At 29.1% G+C, this 18,337-nt stretch overlaps 1 protein-coding gene across 5 annotated transcripts in view; it reads left to right on the plus strand.

Annotated features, from left to right (window-relative positions):
- LOC106678871 (glutamate receptor ionotropic, kainate 2) overlaps positions 1-18,337 on the plus strand; it is a 676,475-nt gene that overhangs the window by 420,964 nt on the left and 237,174 nt on the right. For all 5 annotated transcript variants that reach the window (XM_067049421.1, XM_067049419.1, XM_067049423.1 and 2 more), the window contains exon 3: positions 5,522-5,773. In XM_067049421.1, the coding sequence (XP_066905522.1) occupies positions 5,522-5,773 (252 nt within the window). The remainder of the gene's footprint in view (positions 1-5,521; positions 5,774-18,337) is intronic.

The raw sequence follows: 18,337 nt of genomic DNA on the forward strand, positions 1-18,337 counted from the left end.
TATATATATATACATACATACATACATACATACATACATATACACTTACATTTTTTTCTCATTCTTCTTCTAACCGAACCCATTTTTACCTTTGGTCAAGTTTTTAAATTTATGATCCATTTGCTACCTTTATTACCTTATTACCTTTATTACCTTATTTGCTAATTTACTTTATATTCTTTAGTTTTATTTCGATTCACAGATGCAAGTGCATAATTATCTTTGGATTTCTTGTTGACAACTTGTATTTGATATCATATTTTGGCATCCCTGAAAACATTAGAAGAAATTTTGGTCTAGTTTTTAAAAATTACAATAAAAAAAACTTAATATGGGAGGATATCATGTACATAAGTTCAATGTTTATTGAAAATGTAGGGAAAAATTAAAATTTTGAAATAAACTGAATATGTTTTAAATGTACAATTTCGATTTGTCGAAAAAAAAAAGTGTTTATACAACGTTTGATTGGATAATATTTATTTTTGTATGCCTAAATTTCCATATTACCATTTCATTTATTTTTATATATTTTAATTTTCTTCTTCTCTTACTTCTTAAGTAATAAGCGTAACAACAAGAAAAACCATGATAGTTAAAAACTATCCAAATTCTCAGGTTCCTTTTAAAAACTTCTAACTTAAAGTTTAGTATTAAAACTTGGAACTGAGCTTTTACTCGTTCATTTAGTTCTGTTCCGAGCCTATTAGTAAAATTATAGAGAGCAGTGATTAGTATTCCAATAGTGAGTCTAGTTTAGTATTCTACGAATAACTAATGATGACGATGACTTTATAAGTAGGGAAGGCAAATCAAAAAAGAATAATTATTAAAATTGTGTTGTTCCAATATGACTTAAGCTATCATCTAACTGACGTTGGTAGTTTTGAACCGTGTTGGAACAAAGCTAGTAACAGGTTTAGCCAACTCGGAGTTTCGATGCTTATACAACAGATCCTCAAGATCAGACCAAACAGAAACCTCTCATCTACGTTTCGGCTAACTAAAGGTAAAGGAACTTAATTTTAATGCAGAGAATAAAAAAAAAAATTTATAACCTCAAAACTGAAAATTTTCGCTCGCATTTTACGCTCTAGACTCCAATGGACACTTTTGATTCCGTGTCAATCTGTCTGTAGTAAAACTTGTGTTCGGACATAATCGATCGAAAATTTAATGCAATTTCCATGAAATGTTTAAGGAATTGTGCAGTTTGGTGTCTGCTTAGTCAAATATTGATTTTATCCGATTCCGTCCACTGCTTTCCCTTAATTATTCGTGAACGTATTTTTCTCAGTACACCTATATTTCGAAAACGTATCGTCCGATTTGGTCTAAAGTTGGAGAAAAGTCAAGAAAATGAATGAATATGATATATTGGGGATTAATTTTATAAAATTACATCTACTACTAATTCTTCAAACACGACTCTTCTTGTATATTTTACTCTAAAACGACCAATTAAATTTATTTAAAATGAAAATAATGAAATTTAATTTTAAAATTTTAATTATAGGCAATTATCTACCGCACTGGAAATTTTCCATCATCCTGTCCTTTTTTATTATTATCGTTATTTTAATATTAATAATTTATCCTCTGAACTATAAATTGAACCCACACAAGTAAATAAGGAACCAATGAATATTATTTTTATCGTTAATTTGTTCATTTGTGTGTGTTAGCTTAAAATTTTCCTGTAATGAAAGCCATTTATTTACGCTTACGATTATGACGTTATTTTCTATTTAATTTTTTTCTATTTTATCTTATATTTGGGACTGTAAACTTTGAGATTTTAAAAATTAAAATACTAATTCTATTGATTTATTATAGTCCTTAAGGGTTGTTGATATGCTCATTCGGATTTAATCCAATACTTTTTTGCGGTGTTTTCTTTTCTGTATGTTTAATAAGTTCTTCCTAAAATCCAGAGATTTCAAGCTACTGAATTCTGAGATGTAAAAAAAGATTATGAACAAAATTAAACGCTCACAGAAAGTTTACATTATTTTTTTCACGGTTACGATATACCAATCGATTTTTCTCTTTCCGAAAAATATTAATAGTTCCGTTAAACGATATCATATTCCAAAAATATAAGAAAACATAACGTAGCTTAGGGTAAAGTAGATCAAAAAATTTTAGTTTTTAGAAAAAGGCAAATCACATTTTTTTAGTGGCGTCTCAAACCGCTAAAAATCATTTTTTAAAAGAAATTAAAAATTAGAAATTTTTCGCCTTGATTTATTTGGAGAACTTTTTTTTCTGGTGACTATTGATCATTTATCGTTCGTAACCCATCTGAATTCTATCCAATTACGTTTCGTTCCTTATCGCATATATTATTTTAATTTATGTTACCAAATCATAATAATAAAGTAAACGCAAATCTTTTAAATTTTAACTAAAGCTTATAAAACACAATTTGAAAAAAGAAAATGTTGCATGGCTCTATATTGGATGTAAGGGTTTTCAAACACTGTAACTTAGATTATAATATGTTATTAATTTACCAACTGGCATGGTAACTTGAGAGCTCACACGGGCAGTAACAATTAGCTGGTACATATTGGACAATGGCCCTTTGTGTTCCCTGCCAAGGTAAGGACTCCTCGAGTTGCTCTGGTCCTTGTCATGTCCCTAATAGTTCTCTGTCAGGCAGGCCTAAGCTTCGTCTGGATTATGCTAACGAAATTAAACCATCCCAGCTAGGCTGCGGTAGTACGGTAGGGAGGGTAATTGCACATTAACATCTGTCAATCAATCGGATGTTATTCGGTGAAAAGTTATTGATTTAATTAAAGGACAAATCATTAAAAAGAAATCCGTGTATCACACTTACTTTCATTTATCGCACTAATTTGATTTGAAATTAATCCTTGCTCGTTTCAAAAAAGCAACTACATGATTATTCATCATGGCAGTATTTTCTCTGACTAAATTTTCATTTCAATGTAGTATCCTTGGTCCTATCCTTTATACAGTTTTCACAGCTGACATCCCAACCCATCCTAACACTATCCTCACCACGTATGCCGATGACACATGTCGATTGTCAGTGAACAATGATCCTTACATTGTATCCTAAACCCTCCAATCTCACATTACCACCCTTGAAGAATGGTGCCAAAATTGGAGGATTAAAATAAATTCTAATAAATCCCTCCAAATCACATTTACCCTTCGACGTAAACCCATGACCTCTTGCCCTACACTATCTTTTAATAACACCCCACTTATTCCTGTCGAACAGATCCGTTACTTAGGACTACATTTCGACAAACGACTGACATGGAATCCTCATACAAGACTAAAAAGACAAGAAACTAAGATTCTAGAACTAGATACCGATCCTTCCATGATAAATTTCTCAACCACCTAAACCCACTTGTTTCTAACCAGGGCCCTGTTTCATAATAAAGTACAAACTAATACTATTAGTCTTTTAGATTTATCTTAATTCAATTACACAGACTTGTACAATAGTAACTTGTACTTTAGTATTTTTTAATTCCTGTAATATCACTTATAGTCATCCCTATCATGAAAAAATAAGTATTAGTATTATTGTCACACTCGTTTCTACACTTGTACTATGAACTAATACTATTAGCTTTCATTATGAAAGAGGCCCCAGGTGTCTCCTTCAATACCTGATAATCCCCCTAGGAGTATGAAAAGAAGATGGCATCGAGATTTTTTCTGTAGTAACGTTATTGGAGTTCTATCAGTGGGTAGATTCTGCACATGTTTATATCATATAATTTTATATCTAATAGCAAATTTACCTAGTCTATGATTGCATACAGTTGTAAATGATAATAAATAAATTATAAAAAACAAAATGTATAAACTCAATTTATTTATATGTTGTTAATTACTCTATCACCTTCTTCGACTTCATATTTAAGGTACCTTTTGATAATCTTGGACTCTAGTACATGTATACGTGGTACATACAGAGTATATGACTTCGGTATGTATTGGCACAACGGTACATAGATTATATATATTATGTATTACTACTCGTACCTGATTAAAAAATTCTTTTATAATTTATATTTATCCATTAAAGCGTATTATAAAATTTCAACTTACCACTAATGAAATAATTCCTCGCTCTCTCAGAACAAATGTTATACATTAATCTATATTATTCACTTGCCCGTATTAATTTTTCAAATGATTTTTTCCTGTTGAAAGATATCAACACTTTGAGAAAGATTTTTTTTGTAAGGAAATTTTAACATTGTCATTTGGCAAAATTTTAATAGAAATATAATATATAACAGTTTACTAAAATTTACATTCTGCTCTCAAACGTTTATTTAATGACTAATTATTATAGAATCAATATTGATAAAACTGATAGTAATTTTAGTTTCATTATATCAATTGAAAGGCTTATTAATAGGTTAAATAAAATTAAATTGGCTATTCAATTACTAAGGTGTAACAGACTGGTAAAAAAGAAAATGTACTGTGAACGCGCCTGCCTTCTAAATCGTTTTAGAATTGAGACCTTTTATTATGTGTTCATAATCATAATCACTTCCTGTGACTTAATATAATGTTATATATTAACTATTCTAAAATTTAACTTATAAGTGTATATTGAGTCTAAACACTCAGTTTATGACTTCAGTATATATACTCAACGGTCTAGTAGTCAATATTACTACTACTTTCGGAAATGTTTTTTTCATTCTGGGAAAATAATTGTCCTTGTTTTTCTTTAGTTGATTATCAAATTCTTCCTCAATTCATATTTATAAATTCTTATAACTATAGATAATTATAGGTGATTGTTTCCAATAAAAAGACATTAAAGGTTCAAATGGGAGTTATATTACAAATTCGGCATTTATGCCCTGCCAGGCGAATATTAATTGTAAATTAATATAAAGTGGCTTAAAATTCTTCAAGTAGTTTTGGAAAATACTTAAGAAAAAAATCGAAATAAAAAAATCGATTGAAACGATTATTATATAGTGGCACTTATTTAAAAAGCTGCTTTAAGGCCCCTATCACATTTATCTTTACCTTTAATTAGATATTTTAATATTGCACCGCTTCTATTTTTTGGTAAAGATATTTTGCTGAAAAAAAAAACACAGTGAGACACTTTTATGATCCACTTATCTGTGAAAACTATTCACGTAGCTCTAAAATGTAAAGATAGGTAAAAATATCTAAATCCTTAAAAAATATCTAATTTTAAGGCACTAAAGGTTCACCAGCTGTGTACCATATACGTAAGAGAAGGTAAAAGATGCTGAAATCTTAATGTTCCACATAACGCCGGATGTGATTATGATTATCGCTAAGTTTTAATCACTATGTTATTAATTAAATCGTATAAAAAATTAGCCTTGTTAGATTTTAGTTTCCTTTCTAGTAATTACTATTCGAATTGGGTATAAATTAAGAAACAAACATGCCTATAATTTTTTTCTTAATGATACAAATTTTACACAAGTATATTTTGTATTATAATAATTTATCGATTGTTTCACAGCTTGCGGGCAGGTGGAGTCAGGAGTGCAGGGTATGTTCGGCCCGTGGGAGGCGGGCCTTGGGGCCCACGTACAGAGCCTCTGCGAGGCCTTGGACCTCCCGCACATGGAGGCCCGCTTGGACTTGGACCCTGGCTTCAGGGAGCTCTCCATCAACCTTCACCCGCCGCAGAACTATCTCAACGACGCCGTCAAAGACCTCATCTCCTTCCTTAATTGGACGAGGGTGGCCATCGTGTACGAAGAAGACTACGGTAAGCATCTATAAATTATTCAAATTGTATTTAGTATTTATTTATATGGATTAGAAAATGAGAGGTTTAGCATAGGAAAAGAAAACCTGAATAATTCAACTCTGCATACTGACTGAAACCTTACGAACGCAGACTGCTTTCATTATAAGTTACTCGAACCAGCTGAATGGTCTGAGCTACAAAATACTACTAAGAAGAAGTTGGATTAAAGATCACCCTTCCACATCCCTGATAGCCAATACCAATCTTAACGTAAAAGTTGTTTCATTCGGTTCTTTACTATTTGTTATTTTTTTTGTGACAGTTACAATTCAAATTTCGATTTTCTTCGAATTTGGTACAAATCCTTGAAGTCAGAAAAACTTTATATGCATACAGATTTTTATTTCTTAATTCCGTTCCAAGATATCAATCTTTTTTATAGTTCCTTGTCGTCAAAACTCAAAACTTGTTTTGTCTCGTTCAATTTGCTTTATATTTAACCATTAATATTTCAGGGATAATCTTTGACTTGTCAATGAAGGCATTCAAGACGACGCACAATGGTTAGATTTAATGTTTTTCAAGTTTTTATAAAAAAAAGTTAAAAAATCACAATTAAATTTTCTTAATTTATATAAATGCAATTGTGTAATATCTACTCGGTAAAAAAATGAAATTGTTTCTCATAATGACGTGAAGATAGTTGACCGTGGATAATATATTTGAGAAGAAGATGGTTGGGGGTGCTTTTAGAAAATAACAAAAAAAATTACTTAACAGTGTCAAAGTTTCTGTCATAATTTTCAGCCTTCAACAGGGCTAAGAACAAGATAACAACCAATGAATAAAAAAAAAGAAATAATTTTAATCACAGAATGATTAAAGTAAATAATTTAATACAGAATAGAAATTAATAAAAATAAAGTAATGAATGAAGTGGAAAATAAAACGTAAGTGAAATTACATAATTAAGGAAATAAAAATATAAAGGTATATAATACAAAGAAATATGAATATAGAATAAAGAAAAGTAAAATATAAAGTTAAGTTAGACAAAACAAGCGATTAACCTGGAATCCTCACACCAGACTGAAAAGACAGGAAACCGCACGTCAATTTCGACTATTACAGCACTTACTAGACAAACGGTCTAAACTTCCAACACATTACAAAAGACTGATCTACATGGCTGTAATAAGGCCAATCTGAACATATGGAGTTGAGCTTTGGGGCTCCACTAAATCTTCGAATTCCTCTCGTATTCAATCCTTACAATCCAAAATCCTTCGTAAAATCCTCAATGCTCCTTACTTTGTCACAAATAAAATCATACATAAAGACCTTAATGTTCCCTATGTAACCGATCAAGCCCGAACCAGATATCACTCCTTCCATTATAAACTCTCTTACCACTCAAACCCCCTAGTTTCTAATCTTGCATCCTCTTCCATTCCTGACAATCCTCCGAGGCGCCTGAAAAGAAGATGACCACGAGACCAGCTAATGTAAAATGTCATTAGAGTGCTACCAATGGGTAGTTTCTCTACACTCCTGTAACACTCCATTTTAACTTAGATTAGATTTACTAAATATATTATAGTGTACAGTTGTAAATAGCAATAAATAAATATTAAAAAAAAAATGTTAGACAAAAGAAGTGATTTGAAAATATGACAATAATAATATGTGGTGAACATAACTTATTAGTTATTACTTGGGTAAGTAAAAATAATAAAAGAATAAAGAAGGAGAAGGGGGTAAAAGAAAGAGAATAAAACATAGAACTCGCCTACTTGTACGAGATCGGAAATCCAAATGAGCTCAGCGGTGCATGCGGTAAGACTCTGAGTTAAAAAAATACTTAATAAAGATGATGAAGTTACCAGAAAGTGAGAATACGTTGCAAGTTAATTAGATGGCTAAAAAAAGAAATTTAAAAGACGAAAAATTAAAAAGAAATTGTTTCTCATTTCTATAAACGAGAATAAGGGTAGGTTGTAATTTAGTGGAAAAATGTGGAGGTTATTATTTATTTCGATTATAATACTTGACACTACTATTGAGAATATTTTAACAAAAAATCTCCAGGTGTTAAACAAAACTAAATAAAAGATAAACAACTTATTGTTTATAATTTTTCTTTGAAAATGCTATGAATGTATAGAATAAAGCTTAAATGCTTTGATGACAGATGTTTTTTAAAACTATGGCATATTAACCGATTTTAAGGTTGATGACAATTGCATTAACCAAGCTTTTAGGTCTAGTCTTTATCGGTTTTGCAATCATCTGAATATCTTTCCCTTCTCCTAATTTTAATTGTTTGAAATATCATTTCGATCAAAACATTCCAATATACATAATATAAAAAATAAAAAAAACTAGTTTTGTCTTTAATTCACAATCGTAATAGTTATAATAAATTTTGTTGATGAAACATCCAAAATAAAATGAATTGTGTCCGCAACGTGGCGTTAAATGACCGAGAAGTTAAGTTCGATTAATGATTATTTAATTCGTTATTATTGCATAAGAACCTTGTCTAGCTTTTTATGGAATTGATCAAATTTTCCAAATATAATTTAATACAGATATTTTATTTAATTGATCGCTTCAAGTAAACTGTTACTAATGTAAAAACGTTTTTTAGATGATCAAATCCAACATTTATTAATAAATGTATAGATTTAAACTCTTAAAAGGTTTTCAAGGGTTCAGTAAATACAAAACAATTTATTATAAAACTTATGTCTGTTGATGGTTTTATCTAAACAAGATTAATCTGTTATCATTGAAAGCAATTGACTCAGTTTGGTGGAGAAAGCACCTTCAATTAACTAATTAAGATTTTATAATGGATAAGCTAATTAAAGCGTTCTGTTTTTCCTCTTTTATTTGCTGAAGGGCGTCGGGATTTGTCCTAATTAATTTAAAATTTAAATTCCCTAGAACTACGACACTCCCCTTCTGTGGTCTTTAATTGTTAATGGGTTCCAAATAATAAAATGTATTTATTGGTATTTGTATAGTTTATTTCAGAAACGTTTTTTCTAAATTTCAAGAATCAGAGAAAAACTTTTTTTTTTATTTGTACTACTTTATATTTTGTATTAATGCAATTAGGGTTTAAACATTTACATCTTCTAAAAATGAATGTTGTCTGTTATTTGATTATAAAATTTATTTTCATTACATTTTATTAACAAAATTAAATTTAATATATTGTCAAATATATTAAAAAAAAAAAAAGGAAAATTGTTCATCCTAAATATTAATAACAGAAACGTAACTAAAGGGATAAAATATTTACGTAGGCAAACATATATAATTGAATTAGTAAAAGTAATAAACGAAGATATGTGTTTCTCAAAACCCAGTAAATAAATAACTTATCGACGTTTCGCTAATTAGCCAAAGGACAGAAAAATACATTACATAAATGCAAAGTATGCATATCTACCATTAACATTATGAAAATAAATTAGCACATAAATATCTAGTATATCTGATAATGCTTGAAACGGTAAAATATTTACCAATAATGTTTACTTATATACAATAATTTTTGTTATTTATTTCAAGTAATATATCAAAATTGCTATTTTTTCGCGTATAACAATAAAAATGACCTCATATGTTTAAGCAATTTGTAATTACAACCAGAAATTTTTGTCATAACTATAGGATTTTAGAACATTTACATAAAGCCCCGAGAAATCATTCACCTGCGTTACTTTCCAAATTATTCCAAGTAAACAGATCCTCAACTTAGTTCTTATCCATATAGTATCCCCAATTACTACTTAAGACATCTTGAAAGAAAATGACCTCTGGACTTTGGCATATTGAACATTCAAATCCAATTAACTCCTAGGTAATAAACTTTCTTATTATATGTGGTCAGCTAAACCTCTCATTTTTTAATGCTTTGGCCGTTACCTATATTTTAATCTTTTTTTTTAAACAGCAAATATATTAGAACATCTGGTACATTTTCAAATAAGTCAGGAATAAACAAAATATTATTTAAAAAATGTATTTAATGTATATATTTTTTACTAAGAATTAGGCCTTCAGAATTTTTTGTTTTAAATAATAAACAGATATTTTATTTAAATAAATGATTTTAAATTTTATCCATTATAGTCTCAAAACATTTTATTCTCTTTATAAGTCCAACGTTTCGGCCAATTCGGCCATTTTCAAGGGGAATCTATTACAAAACAGCTTTTATTACATCTATGATCCTCAACAATTCAAAATAATTAACAATATTATTCATAATTTATCTTACCTTAGTACAATTTTAGAACTAAATAATTAAAAAAAAGTGCATTCTGCCCAGGTCAATTCAATTTTTTTTTTTTTTTTTATAAAATTACCTATTTTTCTGGTTATATTATTTCTCTGGATATTTTTGTGATTGTCAGAAGTATCCATATCTTTTAATATTATTTCTAAACCTGTCATCATTATAATCATATCATTTCTATTATCTTATGGAAATAAATTCACATTGTCACCAAGACTTAAACAAATTATTACATTAATTGGAATATTAACAGTTGTAAGAATCTCTACTAAATTCATTTCATTCAATTTTTCATATTTATTTATAATGTTATATTTCGAGGAATAAAGAGACTATAAAGGTTTTGTTTAATTCATTATCCATTCCTTCTTTATTATATGGTTTCTTAATGTTTTAATGCTACTTTATAATATGATTTTGAAAATATTATGATTTTACATAAACAAAATAATACATTCAAAAAACAAATACTTGAATTCATTTACAAATGTGAAAATATTAATTATACAGTGAATTTCAAAACAGACACAAGAAATCTGATCCAACACTATGCAGAGATATTAAGTAAAATTAATTTATGAAAAATATATTAAATGTTGATAATTATAATTAACCTTGATAATAATTTTACTAATAAAATAAAGAGACAATTTAACACAAATATAGTTATAATAAATAATTTTAATGCTTGACCTGAGTGGAGGGAAGGGCAACAAGCATTGTTGTGATAAATTTTAACAAATAAGTGACTGTGATAAAGAATTTTAATTTTTGTTTTAATGTGAAAATTGACTAATTAGTTAATTAGACATAATCATAATGTTTTAATGTTGCATGGAGAAATTGTTGAATTGACCTGGGCAGAATGAAGTTGTGTTTTTAAATTATTTAGTTCTAAAATTGTATTAAGGTAAGATAAATTATAAATAATATTGTTAATTATTTTGAATTGTTGAGGTTCATATATGTAATAAAAGCTGTTTTGTAATAGATTGACCTTGAAAATGGCCGAAACGCTGGACTTAAAAAGAGAATAAAATGTTTTGAGTCTATAATGGATAAAATTTAAAATTATTTATTTAAACAACATTAACCCGGCTCAAGAAAGTGCTTATGATTATAAATAAAATCAGATATTTTATTTAATTTATTACATGGACGCCAATTAAAAGCATTTACAATGTTCCATGTGTGGCGAGTTGGCCCGTATTAGGTATTAATCCTTTATTAAACTCCATATCCACTTAAATCCACTATTTTCTAACCTCTTTGATTGATAATCCTCCTAGGTGTAAAAAAAAAATTCATGACACATTTTAATGTAGAAATGTTATTGATGTGTTACTGATGCATAATTTCATAAAAAATATTATGTTATTATACCATAGTTCACATGTACTTGTATATTTTAGCTTTTATGTTGATTTAAATTTCAAGAAAAAAACAAAAAAATATTTTTTGCTTAACGTGAGGCCCGGTGTTGCCGCACTGATCGCTTATAAGCAAGCCTGTATTTATTTAGGTGGCGACATAGGCGAAAGAGATGATCCGAATTTAGAGTAGAATCATTGTGTAGAATGCTTGGGCGGGTGATGTTTGCACTAATAGATATTTACTTCCGTTTGGTAATAAATGATTTTATATAAATTTTCAATTTACTTTAAAAAAAATTTAAAAAACGTAATATAATGATAAGATAAAATTGGTGTTTTGAATGTCAATACCCAGATCTGTATTGTACTGGGAAATGAAAATAAACTAGTTAACTATTGAAGTAAAGTAAAGGAGTGAAAGAACGAGGCACTAGGATCCGATTAGTATAATTATTTTAAGTATAATTAGAAAAATATATCACAAAACAAACCATAAAAATGTTATATAGTTGAATAAAAAATATAAAGATTCTTAATTGTGCATCATATGACTATTGCATGAAGCTCGTTCTTTATGAATGGTATGATAATGTTTATCTACCTGCCAATATATTATAAAACATGACTTTCCCAGATGCTGACATCGCACTAACTATTTCGAAGTCGATAAAATCCCGCAGTACGGCAGTTAAGGAGAAGATCTACTCGTGATATCCTTCGAATAAGAAGAGGGGTTACTAACTGCTTCGGGGAGTGGGCACGCCTACGGAGGGAAGAATGTTTTTGGGGAGGTGGGTTACCCCACTTACATACAAAAGGCCGTTTTATCCAGATCTGCCCTCAAATCCAGACCTACGATCTGACGTGGTACTTGAGGAGTCAGAGGTAAGAAGTAGCTTTCCCAGGATCTGGTTCCATCGCAGGATAATGGAGTTTTAGGGAAAGATATTTTGGAAGAAGAGGCGATTTAAAAGACTCAACCTCCATCCTGTCCTTCACAAGATCCTTTTCTGGATTCCATTAAATTTTCTAAACCTATTCTTTGGCCTGTTAACATTGAATTATTCTCAAACAATATTCAAAAGGGATATGCGTTTTATATGAGAATAATATGACAATAAACTTTTACTGTTCAATATATATTTTTTCTTGGGGCCCATAGAATATTTTTTTTTAGCTCATCACCTTCCTACTTCCTGGCTATGACATACGAAGAGGTGGAAGGTTTATCCTACAGACCATTACTCCATTCTAACCATAGTGGGAAGCGAACCATAAATTTCTCATTCCGTGGAGCCGGCACGGGATAAGTCAACCCGGGCGCCACTGCAATTTCGAGTTTGCTACGGTGACGTCCTTAACAAACTCGCCTCTTGGCTGCATTGATAGTGTAACTGCATTGTGAAAGTTACGGGTCAAACAAAATATAAGTTGTCCCAGTATACAAGTTAGCACTCTTTCCCATAGAGACCTTAAAAAAGGTGGGGAAATTTTAGTTACTAAGGGTAGTAACTAAAATTTCCCCACCTTTTTTTTAAATTTTATTAAATCTTCGCGAGATCATGACAATGGCATGTGGGCTATCTTTTGAATGTTTTGATTTTTTACCTTCCAGAGCCTCTCCAAGAAAAAACATATTTTGATAAGAGTTCATGTCGGCCACTTACTCACGGATGCTTAAATCGCCATTATCCAAGAAGTATTTTTTTTTCATGCTTCGATCTAGAGATTTCAATATAAATGTTCCTGAAAGATCAAGTGTTTGAAAAATGAGTGCTCGCCATTTTTCGACAAATTGGTAAACGGTAATGACTATTTCCGAGGACGATCTTCCAAAAAATAGCCCAATACTCTCCAGTGAAAATCGTGAATGTATAGTTTTTTTTTTTAATTTATTATTACTTGTCTTAAAAAGTAGAACCACAAATTTTGAGTGGAAATATTTGTTTTTCCATTGATTGATAACAAATGTTCGCTTTGAAAATACACAAAAATATATTTCGATTAGTAAGTATAAGCCTATAAATTAATTAAACTGAAACAACAAGTTGGAACTAGATAGGTCTCTAAGTTTAACATACCCTTTGAGTAAATAAATTCCTGACTTTGATCATTAACTAAAAGGGAGTGTAAGTTCAATAAAATATCTTCTAAGTTGGTTCGTGTGAGCTTTTAGTAGTTTACTTGCAAATGAAACTTAATGGCTTTGCCGCCTTGTGCGTCTTCAGCAGTTCTTAAGACACTTTAAGAAAAAAAAAAACTTTCTAATTCTGAAAATTGAAGCGGTATTATTTTTTATTAAATATTTATAATAAATTTCTTATTATTTAAATTTAGTTCTATCAAATATCGAACAATAATACACAAAGATACTATATACAACTAATTCAAGGTGTACGAGGAATGTTTCCTTTTTTTTTTATTACGTTCGATTGGAGTGAGTGGCTACCAGTATAACGTCAAAAAGTACTGTAAAAGCTATTTAATAATATTTAATATTTAAAAAAAAAATATATTTATATATTGAATTTATTCTTTCTCTTTATATAGAATACAAATATAAAGTATGAAACATCATTATTTGATTGGAAATTCTCTCGGTGTCGAGTTACAGTGGAATAGTATAAAAAGAATTTTTTTTTTTTTGAGGATTGAGAAGAGGAAGTATTTGATTTCACCCAATTTGAAAACATCAATGGTGACATAATGCCGTAGAAATAAAACAAATACGTTTTCTCCTCACAACGAGTTTCCACAGAAGTCTAGAAAATTGAAACAATGAGCTGACAGGAACTAACTAGGTTTTAGTTTGTTATTTAATACAAGATTGGCTTGGTGGCATGGTTATTGTAAGAGGGACATTTTCTTTTTTTAACAATTGATTACCCCCTCCCCCTCATAATCAATAGTCACATACAAAACACACCCCTAACATACAACGTTATAAATAAAAAAAAAAAGATAAAATAAATAGATAAAAATAACAATTCCTAATAAAAGATTAAAGTAAAGTTAATAACAAAAACAATGGCATTTATGGATTTATCAAAACAAATAATTGATTCTAAATGGAAAAAAAAGTTAATGAAAAATATGAAGAGAGAAAAAAATAATAAAATAAAATTTTAGAACGACAATGACAGAACTGATAAATATAGAACTTATAACAGGATGTCCTGCAGCAGCCAGAGCTTCAGTCTTCGGGTTGTGGTTGGGTTTCCCAAGTTGTAGCTCCTTTAACTATCGGTAACTGGGAGTGGAACTTCATGAATCTTTTTTTATGTAATCCTCTATTGTCTCCATTTGTAATTTCCTATGCAATTGGCTGTTTCTTACATACCAGGAAACATCCACTGCGATTCTTACGACTTTATTTTGAAAAAAAATTGTAATTTTTTCCTTTTTGTGAAGGACCGCTCCCCAGACTTCACAGTCATACATCAGCAGTGGCCTGAGAATTGTTTTAAAAATGTGAATAGAACTAAATATGTTCAGGATGAAAATATCTTAGGATGTTATTTTATTTTTTTTTAGGATTAAAAATTATCATTATTTTTAATTTTTATTCATCCCAGAAATTAGATCATTTTGTCAATCGCATAAAGGATTTACTAACAGAGCTAGGTATCATCAATAATGTTTTTTTTATCATATCGATTTATATTATTACTTATAGATATCATTGTTTAATTTATTTGTCAAAGTTATTAAATTTTTTCTTCCTATTGGAGTCTTATTGCCAAAGTCAATTATCTTTAAAAGAAATATATTTATCAATTAATACCACACGTTTCTTTTAATTATTTTCTAAAATAGTTACCTACTTATTCTTATTACATTAATATTAAATATTTAACAATTTTCTTATTCACACAATACGCACTGTTTTCACAAAATCTACCTTCACTAGGTTAAAACTTTGTTATGAACCAATTAAAGTGCTAAATATGTTTTATCTTTCTATCAATTAATTGATAGAATTAATTTTCTATTTTTTTTTTTATAAAATTAATAAAGGAACTGAAAAAGTTGACATAAGCGATCACTGATAATAATAAGTGATGATGTATATTCTATGAATTTCTTTTTTTATTATTATTGATTTTTTATAATTAGTAAAATATTTCATTGGTTGATTTTTTAATAATTATGAGATTTATTTGAAATTCAAAGGATCGGAATAAATGGGATGAAAAAATGGTTAATTCATTGCTCAATTCTTTTGCCCAACAACTTTCAGAATGCCTAAAGCTGCAGGACCAATAACTATTTCTTTTATAATTGTATATATTATTTATAATTAATAATATTTTGAAATAATACGAAGATCTGAACAGTAACAGTAAGGTTTATGAAGAGGTTAGCGACAGCTGAAAACTTCTAGTCGGCGAGTCCCGTTACCACAAACTGCACTTCCGTTAAGTCAGCAATAAACTGAGCAACCCAGAGGGGGTATGCTACCACTCCTGTCTATTGTCACCACTAGCATCGAGCATTCATACAAATAATTTTCCGATTTCACAAAACTATTAAGTACTCCATGAATTTTCATTTGGTAAGAATTAAGACATTCAAGCATAGTGAAACATACAAAATTACTGAAAGTGTGAATAACAGTTTACTTCTAGATTGTAGGAAGATAGTCCGAGTGACGGTCAATAAAGGTATGAAAATAATAAAAGTAAACTATTTATTTATTAACCAAAGTTTCGCCAAGGGTTGACAAAACATTAAAATAAGAATACACAGAAAATACGAAAATAAAATAAATAATATTTTTATAAAATATATAAAAGAAATAATAATACTAATAATTTATTAGTTATTATTTATTATTATAAGTATTATAAGAATACATATAGGGGGACTAGAAACTAGTTACTAATAGATAAGCCAGATGTGATAGAATTATAAATACAGAACTAGAGTAATAAATTGTGGATAAATATTCGTTAGAACTATTTATAAAAATGGTAAAGAGGTAGGTGTAAAAAAGTAAAAATAAGGTAAAGGTGAAGTATAGTAGCAAAAAAAAAAAGAAAACATTAATAAAAATAACAAATAAACATATATGGGAAAACCTGTCAGATTGAAACAGAGATGACAACTGCCAATTCGGGCTTTTGTAAGGTATAAAATTTCCTATTATCTAAAATTCCTAATTCTAAAAATTTCTTAATTGTCTGTAAGGTATAAAATTTCCACACTTCATAGTATAAGTAAAAAGGTAAATTTTTTTATGATACATAGATAGGTAACATGACAGAATCATCAAATTTCTTGTCTAATATTAGAATAACTCCTGTGGGTTGTGGAGCCCTCCTGGGGTCCACCCAGCCTCTTAAATTGGGTAAAAATCTGGCGGTCGAGCGTGGTTCTGACCAAATCACCTCCTTGCATAACCGTTGGTCTAGTAACAGTACTTCCTTACAAAGTACTGAACCCCTGACCCTTCATGAGTTGTAGCGGTACAAATTTTTATTTTTTTTTAAATATTAGAATAGGAAAATATATGAGACAAAAGTATAACATTACATGTGGGTGGGCGGTCAATAAAGTTATCAAAATAGTAATAAAAAACTATTTATTGTTAACTAACGTTCATCAAGACTAAATGAAAAAAGAAGATACAAACATTATAGTATTGATAGAACATTAACATAACCTGGTTGTTTTATTAGTAACTAGTTCCTACTTCCTTATATTATTACTTTTTTATATACATTATAAACATAACAATTGTTTTGAAATGTTTTTATTTTAATGCTCTGTCAATTCTATAATGTTTGTATCTTGTTTTTTCATTTAGCCCTGACGAAGCCCTGAGAAATGAGGCGAAACTTTGGTTAGCAATAAATAGTTTTCTTTTACTATTTTGATAGCTTTATTGACCGCACCTGGACTATCTTCCTATAATCTAGTTCAAATGGTCAACTATCCTCTTCCAACATTTTACTTTTAGATAAAATGATTGTACCGTTCAATCTTAGTGCAGGCAATAAACATTTTTTCTAAATATAAAATTTTGTGAGAATTTTGATATTTTTACCTATCATGTTTCTGATGATGCTAAACACGAATTTTGCTAGCTTAAATTTTTCGAAAATATATATAAACAATACAAAACCTAATAGTTTTCCTCCCATTTAATTAAAATCCATTAAATTAAATTAAAAATTAGTTCATTCACAATATTTTAATATAACAGTATACCAAACTGGTCCAGAAAGAGAACTAAAAAATTGTATGTGTTTTGAAAATTTCTTAATTATATATTTTGGGTTACTAGTTATATAAATTTCATTTGTTTCTCACTTGACCTATTTTTTAGGTGAGACCCTCATTCTGGTTCCCATTAGGCTGGCCTACATTCTGTCTTATAATTTCTAATTTTAGAAGTTATGATCAAAATATAATAATAAATTATATGTATTGGTTTTAAAATGTTTATATTTTATACAATTCGAGACGGCGAAGCTGTAATTCGCAATCATCACCCAAAAAAAATTTCCATGGGAAAAAAAAATTATTGGATGACATTTCGAACTAAATTTTGTCCATTTCCAAACCTAATTCCTAGAGTTAGACCATCCGTCTAATTGTCGATTAATCGTATTTTATCAAATTATAAATTCTATTTACTGAAATTAATACATCCCCGCAGAATTATGTATTTGATGAATCACAATTAACCGAAAATTATAAGAATAGTTTAACACTGGAAATTAGGTTCAAAAATGGACAAAATTAGATGAAAGGAATATGGTCCGGGTGCGGTCAAAAAAACTCAAATAGTAGAATATACTATTTTATTGAGCCAACGTTTCGCCCCACGTTGCAGGGCTTCGTCAGGGATAAAAAAGATTTTATTTTTATTTTTATTATTTTTTTATTTAT

Source organism: Halyomorpha halys, unplaced genomic scaffold, assembly GCF_000696795.3.
Source record: "Halyomorpha halys isolate HHAL.00 unplaced genomic scaffold, Hhal_1.1 Scaffold165.1, whole genome shotgun sequence".
Taxonomy (NCBI): domain Eukaryota; kingdom Metazoa; phylum Arthropoda; class Insecta; order Hemiptera; family Pentatomidae; genus Halyomorpha; species Halyomorpha halys.